The 26,485-nt window shown below is 32.0% G+C and overlaps 2 protein-coding genes and 2 pseudogenes across 2 annotated transcripts; 2 read left to right on the top strand and 2 right to left on the bottom strand.

Annotated features, from left to right (window-relative positions):
• Window positions 1-408: 408 nt before the first annotated feature.
• Window positions 409-1,428, top strand: LOC138942180 (uncharacterized). Its single transcript, XM_070312227.1, has one exon. The coding sequence runs from the start codon at window positions 409-411 to the stop codon at window positions 1,426-1,428; it is 1,020 nt and encodes a 339-aa protein (XP_070168328.1).
• Window positions 1,429-1,515: 87 nt separating this feature from the next.
• LOC138942179 (uncharacterized) lies at window positions 1,516-2,133 on the bottom strand. Its single transcript, XM_070312226.1, has one exon. It carries the CDS (start codon window positions 2,131-2,133, stop codon window positions 1,516-1,518), a length of 618 nt encoding a protein of 205 aa, XP_070168327.1.
• Window positions 2,134-4,235: 2,102 nt separating this feature from the next.
• On the bottom strand, window positions 4,236-11,074 carry LOC138942178 (cytochrome P450 4C1-like; annotated as a pseudogene).
• Window positions 11,075-22,264: 11,190 nt separating this feature from the next.
• On the top strand, window positions 22,265-23,991 carry LOC138941971 (short-chain dehydrogenase/reductase family 16C member 6-like; annotated as a pseudogene).
• The last annotated feature ends 2,494 nt before the right edge of the window (window positions 23,992-26,485 follow it).

Raw genomic sequence — 26,485 nt, 5'->3', positions numbered from 1 at the left:
CAATGAAAATAGATCACCAAATGTTAAAAGTAACAATGAAATATTGTAGTTCCAAAAAAAGTATGCAGACAAAAAGAAATTTCAACAAATGAAAACTGTGCTTCAATAAGTTTTTCAATACTTACAGAGAATAATAAAATAAAAGATGAAATTGATTTTTCAAATATACCGAGCAAGTCAGATAGTATTAATATTGAAAAAAGCAATGCAGTTCCATTAATCGTTACAGAAAAAGAAGGAGAAGTATTATTGCAATCGAATGACAAAATAGAAATTAATAAGAAGTGTACTTGGGATAAAGAAAACAAGAACACGAAGGTTTTTTTTAGAAGTAAAAAAATTTAATGCAATATAAAGTGCAGTACTGTTGAAGAAAGTTGCCAAACACTGCCTAATACTGTAAATAAAATGTGTTCACCCATTAATGTACCAACGGAGAGTGACAATAGCGGTGCAGTTGCAACCGATTTTTCCAAAACGATTACAACTGGTACTACTAGGAGTGAATATGAATCATATCATGAAGATTATTTGCAGTATTGTGAAGAACAAGACCTACAAGCAAAAAGAAGCGTTTTACATTTAACAAATTATTTTATTAGCACACAGACAAAACAATACATTGGAATTCCAAATGACTGGTTATGGATTGTTGATGAACTGCATAAAGGCAACTGTTTATCAACAGAAAATATAAAATTGACTTTGATGAAAATCAAACTGAATGACAATTTTGTAAGATTAGGTAACCAATTTGGAATCAGCACAGCAGGAGCATCAAAAATTTTTCAAAATAGTGTACCAAAATTATGTCATTTCTTAAAAACTTTTATTTATTGTCCTCCTAGAGAAAGCGTTAAAATGGCATTATCTATACCGTTTCGTGCAAATTTTGCTCACGTTTATGGAATAATTGACTGTTTCGAAATTCAAATCGAGAAACCATCAAACGCTCTTCAACAGTCTTTAACGTGGTCAGAATATAAAAAGTGCAATACATTGAAGTATTTAATATGTTGTACACCGGATGGATTTATTAATTTTATTTCTTCTGGTTATGGAGGTCGAATAAATGATGTTGAGTTGTTTGAACAATGCGGTATAATGGATGTTTTGCCAAAAAAATGTGGAATTATGGCAGATCGTGGTTTTAAGCAGATTCAAACATCTTTAAATAAAATTCAGTGCGAACTTAGAAGACCTCCTAGTGTAAAAAGTGGAGGTAAATCGTCTAAGACAGAAGTAATGTTAACGAAGCGTATAGCAAGTTTAAGAATTTACGTAGAACGTGTGATAAGAAGACTACGAGAATTTTCACTTTTGGAACCACATTCTACTTTAAACCATAACATCATGCCATACATAGATGATGTTGTTCGTATTGTAGCAGCTTTAATAAACCTCCAAGCACCTATTATAAGAACATAATAATTTATAATTATTAATATAAAATTATATTATACGAAAAATAAAAAACTAATTGTTCACATAACAAACTTTTTATTAATGCATATTTTATCTTAAAATAGAATTTATCAATTTACAATAAATATTTTTTTTCCAGAAACTGATAGCTTGTTCTGTTACAGCTGTAGTATAATCTTTATCATAATCTACCCAAACTGTTGTCACTTTTCTGTTATTTTCGAAATCAGGATCAGCAACACAAAATAAACCCTTTTTTGTATTTGTAGCTAGTATTTGAAGATTTATTTGTGCTTTGCACTTAGAAGCTACTTTTCCTTTCGATGGAAATCGAGAAATAGCTTTGTCTGAATTTGGACACTTCACTTCCACAATAAAATTATTGCCCATAGCATCCGGAGAAGCTCCCAAAATCGGGTAATTTGGCATTAAAAAAAGACCACAATTTTTCAGTTTTTGGCCTACTATTTTCTCAACTTTTTTAAGTACTTCTTTCTCAAGACATCTCCCTCTTTCCATTTCTTTTGTATCATATACTTTGGATGCGCCAGTGATCCGCTGTACAAGACTTCCATCCTCGGTGTTACAATTTGCAGCTTCATGTAATATCGATGCAGTTATTCTACCGTAGCGAAGTTCGAACCATAAATGGCTGTTACTTCGCATTTTAGTTGCATTTTCCGCTTCAAAACATAATTCTTTTGACATTTTGGAAATACAAAATATTAAAAAATCATCTGCAGTTTTCATTCCACATGCTGAAAACTAAACAATCAGTCGATGCATTGACAATGAGTATAATCGGCGTTCTTTTAGTTCTAAATGATGTTGCGATAACTGACTATCAAGTTGCTTCTCCTTGGCTATTTTCACAATGTCCTGCAGAAATGTTGCGTTGTCAGGAAAATTTTCTATATTCTGTACTTCTTTTTTGTACAATTCCTTAGTTTCAATGTATTTTTTAGTTGCTCCAATAGTTGATTAAACAGCCTTTTTCCAATAACAAGCAACCTCTGTCGGTGCTGGATTTTCTGTTCGTCTGTGGATCCACATTAAAAAGGCTACCGAATGTTTACAACCACCTAAAAATATAAATAATAACATTTACTAATATCTCGCAGTAATTTGCTTAAGTTTATATGCAAATATGAAATCAGTGTTGTCATCACATAAAGCATAAAAAGTCGAAATACTTGTTCAAACATCATATTTAAATGAGAAGTGTTTATCCATAGGACATTACGGAACATCTTTTATATAATAAGAACATAGTTTTCATTCTTGAAAAATATAACTTTAAATTTTTTTCGAATACTGAATGCAAGTTATAGTAAACATTGATTCTATATTTTGGTTCTGAGAATAATGAAACTATACCTAACGACGCTGCACAATCATGGCATTCAAGACTGAACACTTTCTCTTGTTCCTCATCCACGATTAAAGTTACTGAGTAACTTCTACTTCTTACTCGATGCTCCGGACAAATCCTTGCCTTCACAGTGCACTTTGAATTCTCTCGTTTTAGGCAGACATATCCTATTGCTGAATCTCCATATGTTTCTCGACATGCCCTGTATTTAAAATTATTTTGTACATTTAGGACTAGTTGTTCAAACACTGATTAATAGATATATGTACTTTCAACAGACAATTAAAAACATAACCTTAAAATATACATAAAACACACAGACCTTTGTATTTAAAAGTAGATATATATTTTAACTACGGATACAACAATTGAGTCTTTAATATAAATTAATGAATTTCTTGTTATGTATACTTACGCAGATGTTTTTACTCCTCGCATTTCGGCAGCATTAAAGCGGTCGTCTTCTCTAATAAATTGATACACCATTAGCGCATCAATTTTTGGCAGATTTGTTGAATTTGCCTTAACATACCCCGCTTCCATTTTACTCAGTTAACTATTATTTTTCTTTAAAAAGGGTCAAAAACGTTAACAATCTAATTTTATTTATTCTACAGTTGCAAATGTACTGTTTTCATCTAAGGGATACAATGTTGCCATTATTTCAAAAAATTTACGTATTCGTTCACAATATTGATATTTACGTTTAAATATAAACTATATTTTTATTATTGTTTCTTCCAACATAGTTTCGTGAAACTAGATGACTCTCCACGTGAAACAAGGTCGATTTCAATACATTCTCTATTTACAGGACGAAACACAACAATAGTGGGGGGAGGGGGGACTCACTATGTTCATGCATAAACTTTCCCATTCTCACAACAATTCTGGACTAAACCTTGTTTCGCATTGTAAAGTATATACATGAATACAGTGCCAATCAAATCAAATTTTAGTTTTAAATAAGAAATAGGTTTGGGTTAGGTTATATCTTCCGGAAGTGGAGTCCCCCCGCAGGGGGGACGGAACCCATTACATCCACGCATACACTTTCCCATTCACACAACAATTCTGGGCTGAACCTCGTTTTGCATTGTAAAGTATATGCATGGATACAGTGGGTTCCGCCACCTCTGCGGAGGGGCTCCACTTCCGAAAGATATAACCTAACCCAAACCTATTTCTTATTTAAAACAAAAATTTGGTGTGGATTACGTCGTATAACTTAAACCAAATTTTCGTTTCGAATCTAACTTAAACTTTAAATATCTCAAAAATTATAAGAGACTGCCGATTGAATTATAAGAAAAAGTTATTCAGGATTAAGTCCTTGACAACATATATCAAGGTCAACGTGATTGGAGCTGGGTCCGTTATAGTAAATAATTACCTTAATTTGTTACATTCATATGATATTTGTGTTAGTTTTAAACGATTATTTGCGGTTGATTGGGATAAATTTTATGTGAACCGGATGAGAAGGATGAATTATTACATCGAATCTCAACTGGATATCCTTTAAATAATCTATAGGCTCCAAGTAAAAATTGTGCACCAAAGAAGCAATCATAGCTTTTAATTTTTGCAGACCGAATCGTTGACCTACAATTTAAAGTTGTATTAGAAACTATCAACATGAGAAGAAACGAAAATCGCGAATTCACTTATGCAATTCCTTGGTCCTGCGCTAAACGGTACATAGGAATAATGATAACGATTCTGCATCCTCTCGGGTAAAAATCTATCCGGATCAAATACTTCTGGATTTGACCAAAAATTGGGATTCCTGTGAGCTTCGAAGATATCAAGATATAAGATTGTTCCAGCAGGTACAACATATGAGTCTGAAAAGTATATTATAAAATTACAAAATATAAAAATTTATGAAATTAAGAATTCTTTTGAGAAATAACATGAATACAACATTGTATTTTTAAAGTGTTAAAGCAATTAAACTTATTTTACATTCGATAGTATATATTTTAATATATACTGTAAAATATGACATGTTTAAAGATATAAGCAGCAAAAAAAATGATTAATTACGTAATTTTACATCCTCCTCAATGTTTCGTAATATAAAAGACGCGACGGGATATAAACGTAGCGTTTCCTTTAAACATCTCTCTAAATATGACAAATTTTTCAACGATGTCATGGTAAGTTTCCCTCCGTTCTCTTGCATCACGGTATCGACTTCAACTCTCACACGTTCCTGTGTCATCGATAATAATTTAAGTGTATTTCATAATATTCTGTTTTTTATATGTATAGATACCAATAAATTTTTAATAAATTAAAAAAATACATTGCAACAAAAGTTTAATATCTGTACTATTTTCAATAATAATTACAATTTAAATAATATATCGCGATATATTGAGAAGAAGATACCTGGACATCTTTGTGTTCAGCTAATAGTAATAAACCGAAGGTTATACCCATCGCTGTAGTATGGTGACCCTGTGATCATTGTTATATGAATATCATCATATCATTAAACGTGCTTAGATGATGTGTATAAAAAATTTTAAAAACGATTACAGATACGTACTCCAAACAGAAAGGTATCGATTTCTTCTTTGACGTCCAAGTTAGTTAAAAGATTGTCTCTAGATGCTGCTATTAAGAGATCCAACATAGCTAGCTGTTTTTTTTTAACTAGAAATAAAAAAGCACATTAATGTTAATCTCATTTTTGTATGCGATTTAATTATATAATATTGTTTTTGTTTAAAATTTAGATTTTCTACTAGAAATAATAATGATTTAATTTTACGGAAGACATATGTTGCATTATTATATGTAATTATGTGCTTAGTATAAATATCACAAGCATAATTTGATATTTGATTGTGTAATTGAACATAAATATTAGCTCCGATCTCTTACGTACTTCCAAATATTTTGACATTATCTATTTCCGTCTCTTTGTCATTTTCAAGGTTTTTCAAATATCGGTCATTGGTGCGTTTGTGATAAAGTTTTCTTTCCGTGATGACCTACACACGAGTACGATATTAAATTTTAAAAAAATGATTTTTTATATTAAATAATAATAGCACATTGTACTATATCATAAATATTAATAGCATAATATATTATTAATATTCATGATTAATCATGTAATCTTGCGGTACAAAGAATACGAGATTTATTTTAATTTTATATAAAAGATAGAGTTTAGCGGATTTAAAATAACATAATTCGTAACATACTTTCTCCGTAAATCCATGCAATATTTTCAAGATCTTCTTTTGCTTTCTTTCTTGTGGCGATAATGAGAATAACAAATCGTTACAAAGCTAAGGCCTAAATGCTCTAAATCAGTGCATGCCACGATCTGCACATTTCGGCCGATTTCCGAGAGTCAACGCCTATCGCCCCCCCCTTGCGTCTTGAGATCCTCAACTAGCAACCGTAACCAAGCGCGCGGCGCTCTGCCTCAGGTACGGTGCATCTATACCGCGAAGCCGTTCCGTACTCCCTTACTGCCAAATATCAATGTTTTAAACACGATCTCTTTAGAATTTTTTTAAATAATTAATTCAAGAACAAAGTTTCAATACTCGATTATTAATTACATTTACGATATAATAATTCTAAAATATTATTAAATTATATTCGATAGATTAAATTTGTTAAATGTGTCGCGCGCGGAAACTCTTTCCGATATATAAATTAATAAATAATTGTAAATTTAAAGTTTTATAAAAGACGCTTTTATTAAAAGCACGAAATACTTATGAACGATATTATTTAAGTTATAGACTGTTGGATATTCCCAGTATATGATGTCATTATATAAATTAGAATAACGTAATATTTTTAGAATTATTATATTGTAAATGTAATTAATAATCGAGTATTGAAACTTTATTCTTGAATTAATTATTTTAAAAAATTCTAAAAAGATCGCGTTTAAAACATTGATATTTGGCAGTAAGGGAGTACGGAACGGCTTCGCGGTATAGATGCACCGTACCTGAGGCAGAGCGCCGCGCGCTTGGTTACGGTTGCTAGTTGAGGATCTCAAGACGCAAGGGGGGGGCGATAGGCGTTGACTCTCGGAAATCGGCCGAAATGTGCAGATTGTGGCATGCACTGCTCTAAATCATAATTAAATAAAATTATATAATTTCAATAACGATGTAATTTTGTAAAAGCCTCTTCTAAATTCGCAATAAAATCTTATAGTAATCTTTAAGTAATGTCATTGAATGTAGAGAATATAGACGAAAAAATAAATTTAAAACTATGTATCTTACAAAAAAGATATTTGGAATCTTTTAAAACCATTATACTTCTGTTTTAATTGTAGATTTTTTGATCAAGGATAATTTCTCTTCAGATTTTATTGCACAATTCATTTTACTTAATATTTCAATATTCTAACATTTACAATATTTTCAACATTTTAAAGATAATTTTTCTTTTAAAGTGAAACATTTAACGGATCACGTACAATAGATTTTGATTCCTAATTGTCGCTTTAAACGAATCGATGTCTCAAACTAATTGTTTACCTTCACATAATTAATCAATATTTAATTTGTTTCAAAATATATATAGAAAATATATATCACACACAATCATAATTTAAAGGATTATAAATATATCACACAATTAATTATTATATCCATAAATTATACACTATCAATTCGATTATGTCGTGAACTGCATTTCGATACTGTTGCTGAAACTCATTTCTGCAGAGTTTTTGGAGAGAGATGCCCATGGTAGTTTCTGTAAGTACATATATAACACCGGATATATAGTCGAAGATAATTACAACTGAATATTTCATAAGTAACTTTGAGTGTAAAAAATTGGATATTATCTATCTTTTGTGCAGCATTGATACTTTCTATGGGAACAACTTATCTTCTTTTTTAAGCTATGATATCATTTAGAATGAAATCCCTGCACATAATACAGGACAATAAAAACTTTACAGAAAACTTACTGCATGTGGCGTTTAGCGTATGTTCACTAATAAATAGTACTAAATCTTTTACGACTACTCCTCCGACATCTTTCAAAGATTTTGTCATACAATTGCCCTCTTTGATCAACATATTAGCAAATAAATGGAACGCAGATGTTAATATCTTTCGTCGTGCATTCCACTTAGCGCCTAAAACAAAATCAAAATAATGCAGTTAAATACAAATAATATTATATAAGATTATTCTCTTTTTTAATTTGATGTTTATTGAGCAATTCTCAAGTAATATTATTAAAAAATTATTAACAAAATAAGTTCAACGAATAGAACGAAATTTTCTGACATTAATATTAAGTAGTATACACATACACACAATACATGTATATATATATATAACATGTGTGTGTATTATAAAGTAAAATTATAAAATATTTTTTCTCTTTTAATTTGACGCATAAGGAGAGATTTACTACGTTTTAATACGTATTTGTAGTAAATTTACTTATGAAGAATATAAACGAAAATACCGCAGTATTATCATTACTATATATATATTGAACAATATTCCAATAAATATATTCCTTTTTAAATATACATTGTGTCAGACAATTACATTCCACTCGTTAAACTTATTTTGTTAATAACTTTTTAATAAATAATGAGTAACGGCTAAAGCCTTTTGAAAGTTACTTAGGGGCGTGTCCTTGACAACATATATCATTGAAATTGGTGAGATCGGTCCTAATAAGCATAATTATTTACTTTTTTTTGTATCGCGCAAAATTCTTCTATGATTTTTTAAATCTTCTCATAAAATTTGTGTGATAAAAAGAGTTGTTAGTGTAAACTTGAATTTAATTATTATTTTGAAATTAAAACTTTATGGATTAGCAGTCAAAAATAAACTATAATTTATTAAAAAATCTGTTATGTGAAAGTGTTTGATTTAATTGAAAATTTTCTTTATTTGAAATATCTATTACTTCCATGTACTTAAGAATACACGGCGAGATCATCTCTCAATACGACATTACTTGCAAATTTCTTTCAAATTTATTACTTTTTACAGTACCAAAAGGAAGTTATGTAAGAGTTTATCATTAAAAATTAATATTCAAGTATAATTCTGTAACTAATTCTGTATTTTATTTGATTTTCTGTGATGAAAACAAATTAAAAATAAATTGTAATAATAAAGTATGTACGGTTATATATTAATGCCATTATGTTACCTGTGCTGGTGAAAAGACCTGTGCCCAGCCAAGGATAAAACAAATTATACAAATAACTTTTTTCAAAGCGCTTGGTGCTGCTTAGTATCGTCTGAAATCATCAAAAACATGTCAAGAGAGAAACATTAATTTATATTATATTACTTGATCTTTTAGATGCGCAAATAATTTATTTATTGTAGCGCAAATTTCTATCTAATCTCGGTCGAATATGTCGACATTTCCTCTATTTATCTTTTTAAGCTTTTAACCTTTTAACCTTTTTGTTTACGAGCAAAAATATTCTTGTGAAATGCAAGATTCCTAAATTGTAATGTTTACAGTCAATTGAAATTTTTTTTATTACCTTTAGATCATCTGGATGACAGATACACACACAATACGTGAAGAAAATCCACAATTTAAAAATAGGATAATATTTATCAGATAAGCTACGCTTCAATTTCCATAGTTCTTCTGATAAATAAATTATAAATATCAATACAAAAATTTTGGTGGGATTAATTTTATCGTTCTTTTATTACATTTTTACTCAGATATGCTGAAAATAAATAATTAATAATTATGATAATGATTTGCAAATGAATATTGCTGAAAAAAGACGCCTGTATATATAGCTACGGATCATGGATTAATTTCGAAAGTCAGTCATTTTTGAAGAGCTGTTTCCGAAATTAATTTATGATTTTCTCTGAAAAAGTATATATATCTATGAGTATATACATCCTTTCATTCGCATTATGCAATATCTGATCGTCAATTTTATGTCATTGATTATTTCAATGAAATGTGTAATGAAAAGAAGGATATTATAAAGATCAATGTGTTTATTTTTTTTAAATATATAAATTTTAATTATTATATTAAATTACAACTGCATGTTTATTTTTATTTTTAATCGCGTAAAATTTTATGAAAATTATATGCTTCTCCCATCGGTGATTTCCTTTTGCAAGCGCAAGTAATTTGTAAACACACGTACATAACGTACACACACACATACGTACATAACGCACACACACACGTACGTAACATATACAGACACACATACGTATGTAACGTATACACACATGTATGTAACGTACACACACACAACGTACATAACGTACACACACATGTACGTAACGTATACATACATACATTCGTACGTAACGTACACACACACACACACACACACACACACACACGTACGTAACATACACACACATTCGTAACGTATACACACACATACGTAACGTACACACACACACAAACGTACGTAACGTATATACACACGTACGTAACGTACACACACACATGCGTACGTAACGTCCACACACACGTACATAACGTACACACACACATACGTACGTAACGTACACATATACGTACATAACGTACACACACACATACGTACGTAGAGGGGGCGGAACCCACTGTGTCCACGCATACATTTTCCCATCCACATAATGATTGTAGGATAGACTTTGTTTGATTTCGATGGACAGATAAAACTAAAACTTCGATATAAACTACGTAAATATTTAATGAATATAAATGGAATACATGTAACTCTTAAAACTACTGCCGAACGGTGTGTACTAACTAACTCAAGTGCGTCGAGCGAACACGAACACGTCACTCAGCGCCAGTGGCGCCGATAGCGGGCCCCTCATTGCATTGTCCGCCGATGATACAACTGGCGACGTTCATACTCGATTCAAACATACCGCCTACCAAATTAACTATGCTAATTTTGTTATCATTATTTGAGGTTACAGGTAACTTACACAACTTGGTAATCGCTCGTTTAAAATTACCGCTCGCAGTCCTGACGGTTGCCACGCGAACTAAATCGTCGTTGCCAAAATGCAACTCCAATACTCGCCCCAACTTCCACCTTAATGGCGGCAAATTCTCGTCACGCAGAATCACCAGATCTCCGATCTGGATATTGTCCTGTCTTTTCTTCCATTTCGTTCGACCTTGCAGATTGATAATGTATTCGGCCGCCCACCGTTTCCAGAAATCGTGAATCACACACTGCACGAGACGCCAACGATCCAACCGATTAAGTTGAATGTCGGTCACATCGGTATCAGGAAAAATTGTCATCGATTCTCCCACAAGAAAATGAGCCGGGGTGAGAGGTAGTAAGTCAGCAGGATCCGTCGGAGTGGCCTTCCCTTGGACACAGTACAATTGGACACGGTGCAAATGCACACGTTACAAATGGACACGAGATTGTGCACACGGTTCAATTGGACACAGTGCATTCGGACACAGTAATTTTGGATACAGTAGCTTTTGGACACATAAGAAAATACGCATCGTTTACTTGGACACCGCTCAATTGGACACTGTTCATTTGGACACCGTTCGTTTGGACACAGAAAGATGCGCACCGTTCATTTGGACACCGTTCGTTTGGACACCGTTCATTTGCCCACCGTTCGTTTGGACACCGTTCATTTGCCCACCGTTCGTTTGGACACCGTTCATTTGTACACAGAAACATGCGCACTGTTTGTTTGAATATGTAACAGATGGAGAGAAATAAAAATCATTTTGGGAAAATATAATCAGTATTCTTATAACACTTTATACTGGTAAATCTATGTAAAATATGAAATCGTGAAAAGGAGATACATTTGAAGGTTAATATATCTGTCAAAATAAAATATATTCATACTTATATATCTCTGATACTGATGTCATTAATTTTACATTGCTTTTAGCACTTTGTTTAGCCTTTCGCATATTTGGATGTCATGCATGGATACAGTGGGTTCCGCCCCCCCTGCGGGGGGGCTCCACTTCCGGAAGATATAACCTAACCCAAACCTATTTCTTATTTAAAACAAAAATTTGGTGTGGGTTACGTCGTATAATTTAAATCAAATTTTGGTGTCCAAACGAACGGTGTCCAAACAAACGGTGGGCAAATGAACGGTGTCCAAACGAACGGTGGGCAAATAACGGTGTCCAAACGAACGGTGTCCAAATGAACGGTGCGCATCTTTCTGTGTCCAAACGAACGGTGTCCAAATGAACAGTGTCCAATTGAGCGGTGTCCAAGTAAACGATGCGTATTTTTTTGTGTCCAAAAGCTACTGTATCCAAAATTACTGTGTCCAAATGCACTGTGTCCAATTGAACCGTGTGCAAAATCTCGTGTCCATTTGTAACGTGTCCATTTGCACCGTGTCCAATTATACTGTGTCCAAGTGCACCACTCCCGTTGAAGCTATTCAGCAAGGTTTAAATAAAAGGTAACTTATTAATTTGATTAATACATATGTTATTTAATTTTAAATAATGATTTAATTGAAAAATATTATTTTATTTTAAACTATTGATTCAAAAGTATTAATTTCAATAAAACAAACAATGTCGCTTAATTTACTATATTTGATTTTAGATTTCTTACAATATTTGAAACAAAAGAATTAATAATAGCAGCATGTTTACATCCAAAATTTAAGTTAAACTGGTTAACCGGAGAAAAAAGAAAACGTGCTGAAAATTACTTGAAGGATTTATTGGGAATCCGATCAACTGAAAATTCTTCAAAAGCTGGAAAATCTGACGATCACGATGATTTTTTCATTTTTGAGCAAAAAACGGTGCAAAATGAATCTGAACAAGAAGAATTGCAACGGTTTTTAAAATTAAATAATTGTAATATAGAAATGTTAAACGACTATCCAAAACTTAAAAAACTTTTTATTAAATATAATACAGCTCTACCAAGCAGTGCATCTGTAGAAAAAATGTTTAGCATCGGTGGCTCTGTATTAACACCACAAAGAGGGCATTTAAATGATGATACTATGGAGCAACAAATTTTATTAAAAATTAATAAAGAATTTCGATAAAATTTAATCATTTATTTTGTAATAAACCTTGAATGAAATCTTGCTTACAATTTTTTAAAAGTTTTTCTTATGCAAAATAATTTATTAGTTTGTATTGTAAAAAAGTAACGGAAATTGTAACGACTCGTTACTTTTTAGTAACTGTAACGGTAACGAGTTACTTTTTAAAATTGGTAACGAGTAACGGTAACGAGTTACTTTTTAGAAAAAATAACGGTAACGGTAACGAGTTACTTTTATAAAGTAACTTTCCCAACCCTGATTATAACTATATAATTATAGATTAAATTTATTTTCGGTATTCGTGTTTCACAAATTTCAAGCTATTCAACACATTGAATCACGTGTAATATTATAATAGCATGTTGCAATGCGAGATATATATTCATAAGTTTTATGAACATTATCAGAGAGAAATCACTGACATTATTACATTTTTGATAAAATCGTAGGAATTTACAAGTTTTACTTCACAACTATATAATCAAAAATATAATAATGTCAGTGATTTCTCTCTGATAATGTTCATAAAACTTATGAATATATATCTCGCATTGCAACATGCTATTATAATATTATACGTATGCACAGGAAGCGAAAGTATTCATACGTAGTATTTATTTATTATTCTCAAAGTGGATCTTACTGCAACAAAATTTTGATCGTTTTAATTTATTAATCTGTTCATCAGTATACATACATGGTATGTATACTTTAGCTTTCTTTATACGTATAACTATATTACATTATTTAAGAAAAAGAAAAACCTATGATAATTATATATCACATTGCACAGCATGCTATTACAATATTAGTTATACATATGCGAAGAAAGTCAAAGTATACCATACATATGTAGTATTTATTATTCTCAAAGTGAATCTTATTGCAACAAAATTTTAATCGCTTTAATTTATTAATCCGTTTGTCAGCATATATACGTATAAGCTGTCGATGTAAGCTATAAGAATATGTAATGAAAAATAGGGGGTTTCGTTTAAAAAATTTAAAGTGAGTTTTATATGACCTTGACAGTGTTATTCTAGGTCATACTAATATTATTATATAATGCACCACTTAGAGTTCTACAAATTTTGCATGAAACATTTTTCACGAAAATGCGTTGTTTCCTCAAAAAACTGCTGATACGGGCGCTCTGTTACACCCAGTATATATACACGTAAGCACAAGAAGCGCGAGTACAGTGAGACGAGTACGTTGCGATCTTTCTTTCAGAGAGTTCTGCGCATTACACGTGTACGATTTACGCTTGTGTACATATCTCCTCCACACGCGCTGGCAGCGGGCACAAAAAAGCAAAATTTGAGAATAATAAATACTATGTATATATACCCAGATAGCAATTTGTTAACAAATTGTCGCCAAATTGGCATCAAATTCGCTCAAAACTTGGTAACAAATCCAGTGCCATCTGTGTCCGCATTAAGCTTGTGTTTTGGTGACAAAGCTTGTTGACATAACCTGACAGCAAATTGACGGCAAAAACCGAGCAAAGCTTGACATGATTTGACGCCAAATTGATGGCAAAAATCGAGCAAGATCTGCGCAAGACAATCTGATAGCAGATTGTCGGCAAAAACCGTACAAATTCTGCAGCTTTTGGCCATTCATATAAAAGTATATATTTAAATAGATTTAAAGCCTTAACCCTATGTAACAAAATGATAAGTTTTGGTCATAAAATGACCATTAGATAATTAGACAATCCTGCTCAGTTTTTGCCGACAATTTGATGTCAGTGATGTCAGCAAGCTTTGCTCGGTTTCTGCCGCCAATTTGCTGTGTAGTTATGTTAGCAAGCTTTGCTTGATTCTTGTCGGCAATCTGCCAGCTTAATCGGTAATAACAACTCTTGTACCAAATTTGTAGCCTTTTTGCTGACAATAATTTGTAGCAAGCACTTGGCAATATCTGTTAGAACAGACCTGGCTGACTGGGTATACTTTGGCTTTCTTTGTATACATATAACTAATATTATAATAGCATGTTGTACAATTGCGAGACATATGTGTAATGTGAAATATATTTATATTCATTCTAATTAAATATAGTTCTTTTCAAGTCACACTTAATTCGTTCTTCTGTCTTTCAATATGTATGCAAAGAAAGCCAAAATATTTACAAAACACTATAATAAGGAATTTTTTCATTAAGTACTTTTTGAGTTATTTTATATTTTAATCTGACATATTTTGATATAAAAAATTAAATATTTCGTAAAATATTTAGTTTTCGATAATCTTACCGTAATACTTTTATGTACAGAATAATGAGACAAATTAACTAATGCAAAAAAGCTGTGAGATAAGCTACAAGAACATGCGATAAAAAAAGGGGTTTTCATTTAAAAAATCAAAGTTGACCTTCAATTGACCCTCAAGGTCAATTTCAAGGTCACCATTCGATAGAGCATACCCGAATTACTTAAAAAATGTTTGCGATTTTTGATAAAAGCCATTTATTTATTTTCATTTTAGAAGGGGTGTACGGATGGTCTGGGACACTCTGTATATATCGGCTCTACTAATGGCGATGTCCAATTTATATAAATCATCGCTTGCCACTCGGCCACGAGTATTCTGGAATGCGCGATCTATACTTTATATAAGAAAACGCGCATACTTAAAGTTGATACGTAACAGACTGATATATGCGCACATTGAATAACTCCGATAAATTTCGATGGATCTGAATAAAATTTTGTATCCTAAGTAAAGTTAGGTTCTTTTTGGACGTATGGTTTTAGAGATGCACGATATCAAAATTACGACTCCGGATTCGAGATCAACAACCACAAAAACGATTATACCGATTTTTGAAACGTAATCGATCTTACCAATTTTGGTACAGAAAATGGCTCAAGCACGGAAAAACAAATTTTCGCTACCATAGCTAATCATGGTTTCCAAAATAAAACTCTAAACTGCAGTAAAACGGTTTGCTGTTGCACCTAATAAATAAGTGTAACAGCTAAGATGTTTGCTGCCCATTTATTATGATTGAAATCTAGTTACCATATGCAGTTTTTATCTAATTTTTTTTCCGTGAGTGTTAACCGGTTTAACTAGTTTGCCTTTCAAGATATGATAATTTTATTATTAATACGTTCTTATTTTTAGCTAGACGAAGTACAGTATAGTCTGGTTATAATTGCAGGCTTCAGATCTTTATAGCTCGCAAAGATTTGTTTTACTGATACATGTATCTGCTTAGGCTTAAAAATATTTGCAATTTTATTTTAAACATATAGTGAGTAGTGTTTCAACTAATTATCGCATCAAGTGAATCTCTTAGATAATCGACAGTATTTGTATAAAATAAAAATTTTATAACATTTTATTGTAAAATCCAAACAATATTTAATAATATCAAAATAAGTATAAACGCGTTATTCTTACATACAAGTTTTCTCAAATATCGCAAGTTGTTAGCTTGATCCAATTATTATAATATTATTAAATATATATTATATTATTTTTACGGAAACTTTTAATAATTAAATGAACAATAAAAATAAAAAAGATTTTTGTAACGTATATTCAAGTATCAGTAAAATAGTAAGCTGAAGAAGATCAAGATCAATAAAACGGTCCAGAACATCAAGAAACGATGTTTATCATTATATTGTTGTCATCAATGTTTATTTTATTGGTATATTATTATTGCCTACATTATGGAAGAAACGGACGACTGGTTAATCCTTTACCTGAACCACCGGGCCATTCGATTGCTGGAAATGCATTACAGGCATATATTTCAGCAGGCAAGTATAAAATTTCTAATCTATTTACATTAATTGATAGATGACTCGTTATTCATGCATACATACAAGTAAAAATTAAATTCATAAAAACTTATGATCTAGAACGTAGTATACCTATCAAAAGTATGCAAATTACATATCTTACAAAGCTAAGACTTTTCTCTTGGCAATATCCATTTGCAAATCATTATCACAATTATTAATTGTCTATTTTCAACGTATTTGAGTAAAGATGTGATGAAATAACAATAAAATTAATCCCACTAAAACTTTTGTATCGATATTTATAATATATTTTTCAGAGGAACAATGGAAATTGATGTGTAATCTATCAAATAAGTATTATCCCATTTTTAAATACTGGATTTTTTTCATGTATGGTGTGGCTATCCGTCATCCAAATGATTTAGAGGTAATAAAAGAAATTCAATTATCTGTAGATATTACAATTTAGTCAGATTTAGGAATTTTGTGTTTCACAAAAAGATTTTTGCTTGTAAAAAGATTTCTTAAAAAGATTCATTAAGTACTTTTTGAGTTATTTTATATTTTATAATCTGACATATTTTGATATAAAAAATTAAATATCTCGTAAAATATTTAGTTTTCGATAATCTTACCGCAATACTTTTATGTACAGAATAATGAGACAAATTAAGTAATGCAAAAAAGCTGTGAGATAAGCTACAAGAACATGCGATAAAAAAAAGGGGTTTTCATTTGAAAAATCAAAGTTGACCTTGAATTGACCCTCAAGGTCAAGTTCAAGGTCACCATTCGATAGAGCATACCCGAATTACTTAAAAAATGTTTGCGATTTTTGATAAAAGCCATTTATTTATTTTCATTTTAGAAGTGATGTACGGATGGTCTGGGACACTGTATATATCGGCTCTCCTAAAGGCGAAGTCCAATTTATACAAATCATCGCTTGCCACTCGGCCACGAGTATTCTGGAATGCGCGATCTATACTTTATATAAGAAAACGCGCATTACTTAAAGTTGATACGTAACAGACGGATACGTGCGCACATTGAATAACTCCGATAAATTTCGATGGATCTGAATAAAATTCATGCATACATACCAGTAAAAAGTAAATTCATAAAAACTTATGATCTATTGTAGAACGTATACCTATCAAAAGTATGCAAATTACATATCTTACAAACCTAAGACTTTTCTCTTGGCAATATCCATTTGCAAATTATTATCACAATTATTATTTGTCTATTTTCAACGTATTTGAGTAAAGATGTAATGAAATAACAATAATATTAATTCCACGAAAACTTTTGTATCGATATTTATAATATATTTTTCAGAGAAACAATGGAAAGTGGTATGTAATCTATCTGATAAGTATTATCCCATTTTTAAATACTGGATTTTTTTCATGTATGGTGTGGCTATCCGTCATCCAAATGATTTAGAGGTAATAAAAGAAATTCAATTATCTGTAGATATTACAATTTAGTCAGATTTAGGAATTTTGTGTTTCACAAAAAGATTTTTGCTTGTAAAAAGATTTCTTAAAAAGATTCATTAAGTACTTTTTGAGTTATTTTATATTTTATAATCTGACATATTTTGATATAAAAAATTAAATATCTTGTAAAATATTTAGTTTTCGATAATCTTACCGTAATACTTTTATGTACAGAATAATGAGACAAATTAACTAATGCAAAAAAGCTGTGAGATAAGCTACAAGAACATGCGATAAAAAAAGGGGTTTTCATTTGAAAAATCAAAGTTGACCTTCAATTGACCCTCCAGGTCAAGTTCAAGGTCACCATTCGATAGAGCATACTCGATTTACTTAAAAAATGTTTGCGATTTTTGATAAAAGCCATTTATTTATTTTCATTTTAGAAGGGGTGTACGGATGGACTGGGACACTCTGTATATATCGGCTCTCCTAATGACGACGTCCAATTTATACAAATCATCGCTTGCCACTCGGCCACGAGTATTCTGGAATGCGCGATCTATACTTTATATAAGAAAACGCGCATTACTTAAAGTTGATACGTAACAGACGGATATATGCGCACATTGAATAACTCCGATAAATTTCGATGGATCTGAATAAAATTTTGTATCCTAAATAAAATTAGATTCTTTTTGGACGTATGGTTTTAGAGGTGCGCGATATCAAAATTACGACTCCGGAATCGAAATCAACAACCACAAAAACGATTATACCGATTTTTGAAACGTAAGCGATCTTACCAATTTTGGTACAGAAAATGGCTCAAGCACGGAAAAACAAATTTTCGCTACCATAGCTAATCATGGTTTCCAAAATAAAACTCTAAACTGCAGTAAAACGGTTTGCTGTTGCACCTAATAAATAGGTGTAACAGCTAAGATGTTTGCTGCCCATTTATTATGATTGAAATCTAGTTACCATACGCAGTTTTTATCTAATTTTTTTTCCGTGAGTGTTAACCGGTTTAACTAGTTTTCCTTTCAAGATATGGCACTCTTATTTTTAATACATTTTTATCTTTAGGTGGACAAAGTACAGTATAGTCTGGTTATAATTGCAGGCTTCAGATCTTTATAGCTCGCAAAGATTTGTTTTACTGATACATGTATCTGCTTAGGCTTAAAAATATTTGCAATTTCATTTTAAACATATAGTGAGTGGTGTTTCAACTAATTATCGCATCAAGTGAATCTCTTAGATAATCGGCAGTATTCGTATAAAATAAAAATTTTATAATATTTTATTGCAAAATCTAAACAATATTTAATAATATCAAAATGAGAGTGAACGCGTTATTCTTACATATAACTTTTCTCAAATGCTGCAAGTTATCTTGATCTAATTATTATAATTTTATTAAATGTATATTATATTATATTTTATTATTTTTAACTGAAATTTTTAACAATTAAACGACAGAAACAAAAGTAGCTGACATCGAGAACTTTCTAAAACACTATAACAAAGTATTTTTTTATTAAGTACTTTTTGAGTTATTTTATATTTTAATCTGACATATTTTGATATAAAAAATAAAATATTTCGTAAAATATTCAGTTTTCGATAATTTTACCGTAATACTTCTATGTACAGAATAATAAGACAAATTAATTAGTGGCAAAAAGAAACAAATAATTGTTTAAAAAAATACATTGTAAATAATTTTTTTAAAAACAATTTTTTTTTATACTAATTGATTTGTCGTATTATTCTGTACATAGAAGTATTACGATAAGATTATCAAAAACTAAATATTTTACGAGATATTTAATTTTTTATATCAAAATATGTCAGATTAAAATATAAAATAACTCAAAAAGTACTTAATAAAAAAATACTTTGTTATAGTGTTTTGGAAAGCTCTCGATGTCAGCTACAATAATACTAAATAAAAAATGGGAGTTTCTATTTAAGATTTTAAAGTTGACCTTCACATGACCTTCAAATAATTTTCCAAGATCAAATCATTGTCACCATCTTATGGCCCCCTTGAAGCCACACAACTTTTGTTTGAAACTTTTTTATGTCAGATTATTGTAAGTGCCTTAAAAATCGTGGCGACCGTTACGAGGACCACCCTGTATACAAAATTTCAATCTACTTACTCGATAGGACCAAATATATTTTCTGCAGCAGATTCAAATATAACATTAACCTTATAATGTTATTATATCTTGACATCGCGAACATTAACCTTATTTATAACGTTATTATATCTTGACGTCGCGATGCTACCGCGTACTGCTTGAAACGTATCATATATAGTATACGTATGCACGCACATACACATTGTCTCTCAAGGCGTATTTGCACACTCAAGCGAATAATCGTACATGAGCGCTGCAAACGCGCCTTGAGGGACAAAATCGTTTTGCGTGTGTGCGTGCGAGCATACGTACGTGAGAGTCTGAAACTTACCTTATTATTATAATGAAGAAGAACGAAAAATGTCACATTTCTGATACGATTATCATTCCTCAGGATTGACTGCACTAATCTTATTCAAACTGGTCGCAATCGAAAGCTTGCATCCACATTGTATAAGAAAAGTGCCGTTAGATTTTTGATTAACGGCTTGGTTCCTGAAGAATTTTAATCGAAAGTTTATTAGACGTAAAACTCCGGATAAGCTACTTGGTAGCGTCGCGGCCCCTGTACATAGGCAACATAGGCAAACCGTTGACCGAATCGTTTTTTTTATATACTTAGCGTCGCTTGAAAACCGAATATAATAAGATGATAAAAGCGGCGAACACGCGCAATCTGTTGCAGATCACTATCAAAGTCATCTCCGATAACTTAGTCTTTGCTTTTCGCTATTGAAGGTCTCTTGCTTCGTTTGCAACTGCGAATCTTATGTTAATATGTTAATGAAACTGTCAAAAAAGCCACGAAAATAATCAGCATCTCATAATTCTATAGGAAATAAGGTGCTAATTCGTAAAAAATTTCTAAGTCTCGAGAGGATAAAATTTTTTTCGAGTTCTATTGAGAGTTCTATTTGCACCTCTACGAGTTCTATCGATTATTTTTAAGGTTCGAAGCTGTAAAATCAAAAATGTAAAAGTTCTGGCCGCTTTTAACGGAAGATGAGGTGTCAGCTCTGAGATTAAAAAATTGTTTAAAAATATTTAAAGGCCAGAACTTTTGTTAGAACTTATCAGGAACTGGAGAACTCTTTGAGAGAACTATAAGATACGATGATTTAAATGACATTTTTCGCATTTTGTGGTGCCACGGGAAGTTGGCACCTCATATTTTCAAAATGCAATCTTTTTAGGTTTTTCGCCGAAACTATATTTAAAATCTATAAGAAACTATAGAACTATTTAAAGTGCAAATAGAACTCTTGATAAAACTTTCGATTTTTGAATTTGAGGTGCTAACTTCACACCGGGATTTAATTCCGAGCACTGAATTAATCCATAAATAACAAGTTACAAACGTTTTCTTATGTTGCGCGGGTTTCAGATATTCTTTTAAAACCATTTATACTCCGTCCAGCGAGAGAATAATCTCGGTCCACGCATAGACAGGCAAAATGGGGAGAACATGGCGAAGTACTTAATACCGTATACGTAGATACGGCTTCCTCGGGTTCAGGATTATTATGTCAGTTTAGAAAATAAATGGATGAAATAATCTCGATTAATTTCAATGTGATATAAAATCGAAATCTTACACGCTATATGAAATTAAAATAAGGAATAATATGACACGCAACTACAAGAGCAAGAGTTGTAATATATTTAAATTACACAGTCGGGAGGAACTTTGTTGCTAGCACTGGCAAGTTGTACGAGCAATATGGTGATGTGGTGGGAGCTTTCTAGGCGTTCTGTGGAAGGAGACCTGCGCGAAACGAACAAATTTTCATCCGATCCGAGGTTATTCTTTCGCTGGACAGAGTATAGAGCAGTTTATCATTAAATTTTTTCTCACCCAAACAAAAAAGAATTAAAAATAAAACAAGATTTGTTGTATCTTTCTTTTGTTTATTTTAAAATCTAACCATTGTTTGATAAACGAATTATTAATTATTTACTTTTTATATAAATTGGGTAAAAATTTGTAAACTATAAAATTTATAATAATATATAATTCACGCAATGCGGCTTGGTATTTAATACATATATTACGACAGATAACAGGTGCGGGCCACGGTATCGGGAAGGAATTAGCGATTGGTTATGCAACGTTAGGAGCGACAGTGGTATGTTGGGATATCAATGAAGAAACCAACAACCGAACGATGAACGAGATTAAAATGATGGGAAAAAACAATATATACGCATATCAGTAAATCAATGTTACTTGATCTCATAGAATAAAAAGCGATTCGAATAGTTTATGCGCGTACAATTAATCACACATATCTAATTATTGTCAACGCTGATTAAAATTTGATCGGTATTTTTATAGATGCAACGTAGCAGACAAGAAAGAAGTCTTTAAGGTAGCTGAAAAAGTGAAAAAAGAAGTCGGCGACGTTACTATTTTAGTCAACAATGCCGGTATAGGGATTGCTAAAAGACTCATAAATCAAAGCGCCGATGAAATTACATGAGTTATAAACATCAATTTAATATCGCATTATTGGGTAAGTAACATATTTGAAATAAACATGCATAGCAGCTATGAGATATATGTATATATGTATATAAAATAATTGGCAATGTAATTTGCATTATTTATAAAAAAAGAGATACACGTTGAAAATTAGTTTACTATATTTAAAATTGAAATAAATTTAAGAGACTACACATATACATACACACGCACGCACATATATGTTCGTAATAAGCCTCAACAAATTATTCTCAAATAAAACAGAATCACTTTTAGACGTTGCAAGCGTTTCTACCAAATATGATCGAAAAGAATCGCGGTCACGTTGTGGCGGTCTCATAAATAGTAGCGTATCAGGGCGCTACTCATGGTACGGTTTATTGCCCCACAAAATCCGCGATCAAAGGTAATTTAATCTTATTATAATCTTACGTGTGTAAAGCATATGATTATTAATATTCAATGTAAATCGACAAACATTATATTCAAAGTATAAAAAAGATATAATTGCAAAGCATGTTTTCTAATATTTCCTTCATGTGCGTGTTACAGTACTTATGGAAGCTGTCAACGATGAATTACGTACATATAGCAAAGGTAAATCTTTGATTAAATTCACTACCGTTTATCCGGCTCTAGTACTTACTGGAATTGTCAAAAAGCCAAAAATGAGGTATGTTTACATACTGATATAAAATTGACGAATTGTAATTAATATTTCGTAGTAGCGATAGTGTGTAAATTTATAAAGTTATAATTTTATTCATACATTTTATAAATTAGCGTATAAAAAACGTGTCTTTTATTGTATAATAGATCTTACATTATTCACACACATCAAAAATATTATACATTAAAGTAATAAGATATTTTTATAATTATTGCTGATAGATAATTTTCTTTTATTTGTCAATAATAGATTTCCAAGTATAACATGAGGAATTTCACCGCAGAAAGCAGCTTCACTAATAATCGATGCGCAAAGACAAAATTTCAAAGAAAGAAGTATACCTTCAGGTTGGCTGCCGATATTATATTTAAAGAGGTAAATCGCGCAAATAAAAATTCTATCATTAAATACGCATAATATTATATATTTTCAAATAATCACTACATATGTTAATAAGTTGTGCAAAGCGATTCATAAATCACTAATAAATGTAAATGCTATTATACTACGATTATATTATTTCTGTTTGTATATATTCTCTATAATAAAAATATTTTGATTTCAGAATTTTACCCAACAACATAGTTTGGTGCATACATGATTTCTTAGGTTTCGGCGTTGATGAAGAAAATTAAAAAATACGGAGAAATATGGGTTTTTAGTAGTATTACTAGGCGGGTTCTAAGCTAGGTCCTCTGAGGGGGGGTGAGGGGCGAGGGGAAACCGGCGCGGGGGGTATGACGTCACGGGGGGGGGACCGTGGCGGAACGGTAGGCGCGGAGTCCGCGGAGAGGGGGTGGGGACCGCGGCGGAACGGTAGGGCGGGGGCCGCGGGGAAGAGGGAACGCGAAGGTACGGATTTTGATGGCGCGGGGGAATGACGTCACGCGGGGGGGGGGGGCTTATCGCGGGAGCATAAACAGCGCGGTGTATACAAAGGGCGAGTGTCGATGTCCGACTGCTCGAGAATTTATAAACATTATAAACAAATATCATCTCACACTGCACTATTGCACGTGCGGCATTGTTGAATTTCGTAGAAAGATGATAAGGCTAGCGCCGATGTCTGGCTGCTATAATTTATTATAAACAAAATAGAACCATCGCGGTACTATAACGCGATAGATTAAAAATATATAATGAAGAACGAAGGGTGTCAAAAACTCAGTATGCGATTTGAAAGCTTACGGTCCGTATATCGATGGTGTAGAGAAAGATTTTGTGATAATCTGCATAAAAATGGAAATAGATGAAGTTATTGTTATTGAAGATGAGGATATCATTCTCGAAGATGCCGATGATGAAGTTATTATTATTGAAAATGAGGATGTCATTCTCGAAGACAACGTGATGGAAATTGTGAATTTGTCGGACGATTCATCAGACGAAGACGAAGACCGCATACTTTCGGAGGATTCCGACTATAATAGTGATTACAGCAGTGCTAGTACGGACGTAAATCAACGTACATTAAACCGCGTTGAAATAAATAATTTAGGCGCGGTAAAAATGTGTTGCATATACTTTTATTATAAAAGTGAAGACAATGAAAAAATTTGCACATGTTGTTTTATACGCATTGCAGACTTATTTTCAAATATTCGTGTTGTGCGACAGCATGAAAGTGCAATTTACGAACTAATTCTGGGAGCGTTTTGCAGAGAATGTGGAAAACCGCTGCACCAGATAATGCCCTGCAACATGTGCCCAATTTGCACTGTATAAGCTGGACACATTGTGTGGGTGAGAACCACATTGAAATACTCAAAGAATTAATTGTATCTATTTTAAAAAATATTAAATTTATATTAATATAATGTTTTTCTGTTTCAGATGGAGCGCCGCCTTATATTTTATTTTATTCTTATATTATATTTTATTTTATTTTATCCCTATTATATTATTATATTTTATCCTTATTATATTATTATATTTTATCCTTATTATATTATTATATTTTATCCTTATTATATTATTATATTTTATCCTTATTATATTATATTATCCTTATTATATTATTTATTTTATTATTATTTTTATTATTTTATTATTTTTATTATTTTTTATTATTTTTTTTATATTTTATATTTTATATTTTATATTTCACACACACACACACACACACACACGCACACACACACAATTTGTATTATACACACGTTTTGTAAAATAAACATTATTATATATATAATAAAATGATTATTTCTGCACCTTCTTCTTTCCTTTTCTCACATGCATGCCTCGCATTATCCCTCTTTCTCCCGCGAACGTATCCTTTTCCCACGCCAATGCGGACGCTATCCTTCTCCTACACGCGTGCATGTCTAGCGCTATCTCCCTCATACTCACCGCCTTACGAACGCCGTATCCCGCATCATCATCCACGCGCATATCTCGCGCTATCCTTCTCGCACACATAGAATGCTATCCTTTTCCTACTCGTGAACGCCTCGCGCTGTCCTTCTCCCACACGCGTGCATGCGATCGCCTCGCGCTATCTCCCTCATACTCACCGTCTTACGAACGCCGTATCTCGCATCATCATCCACGCGCATGCCTCGCGCTATCCTTCTCGCACACACACACACATAGAATACTATCCTTTTCCTACTCGTGAACGCCTCGCGCTGTCCTTCTCCCACACGCGTGCATGCGATCGCCTCGCGTTATCTCCCTCATACTCAGCGTCTTACGAACGCTATACTTATCGCACCGACTTACGAACGCTATCCCTTTCCCGCGCTCATGCGAACGCCTTGCGCCATCCTTCTCCCACGCATTACGACATCGTACTTTAAGATCGCGCGCGGTTTGTACTGAGGATATGCAAGGAAGGGAAGCGAAAGAAATACATAATCATTTTTTTCATTTTTTAACACATTTATTTATTTATATTACCATACATCACCCCGTCTCAAGGTTTCAGACAAAATTTCATCCACAGTATAAGCTAATAGTTCGCAATCTATGATAGATGTTTTATCATAAACTTCGCACAAGATTTTAACCGCAGAATCTCTCTCAGCGCCAAACATACTACTTTGCAAACTCCGAACAAATTGATCGAAACTCTCATTTACAGCTTCTAGATTCTCGCACAGCTTAAAATATTCGTGATTAACACAGTGT

The sequence above is a fragment of the Polyergus mexicanus genome, unplaced genomic scaffold (genome assembly GCF_030449975.1).
Source record: "Polyergus mexicanus isolate NDT 795.1 unplaced genomic scaffold, iyPolMexi1.0 SCAF_21, whole genome shotgun sequence".
Lineage (NCBI taxonomy): Eukaryota > Metazoa > Arthropoda > Insecta > Hymenoptera > Formicidae > Polyergus > Polyergus mexicanus.
Note: the sequence above shows the minus strand (reverse complement) of the source record. Positions and strands in the feature narration are given on the sequence as shown.

Coding starts and splice junctions, on each gene's coding strand:
- LOC138942180 (XM_070312227.1), top strand. CDS start 409: ATGTGTTCACCCATTAATGTACCAACGGAGAGTGACAATAGCGGTGCA.
- LOC138942179 (XM_070312226.1), bottom strand. CDS start 2,133: ATGTCAAAAGAATTATGTTTTGAAGCGGAAAATGCAACTAAAATGCGA.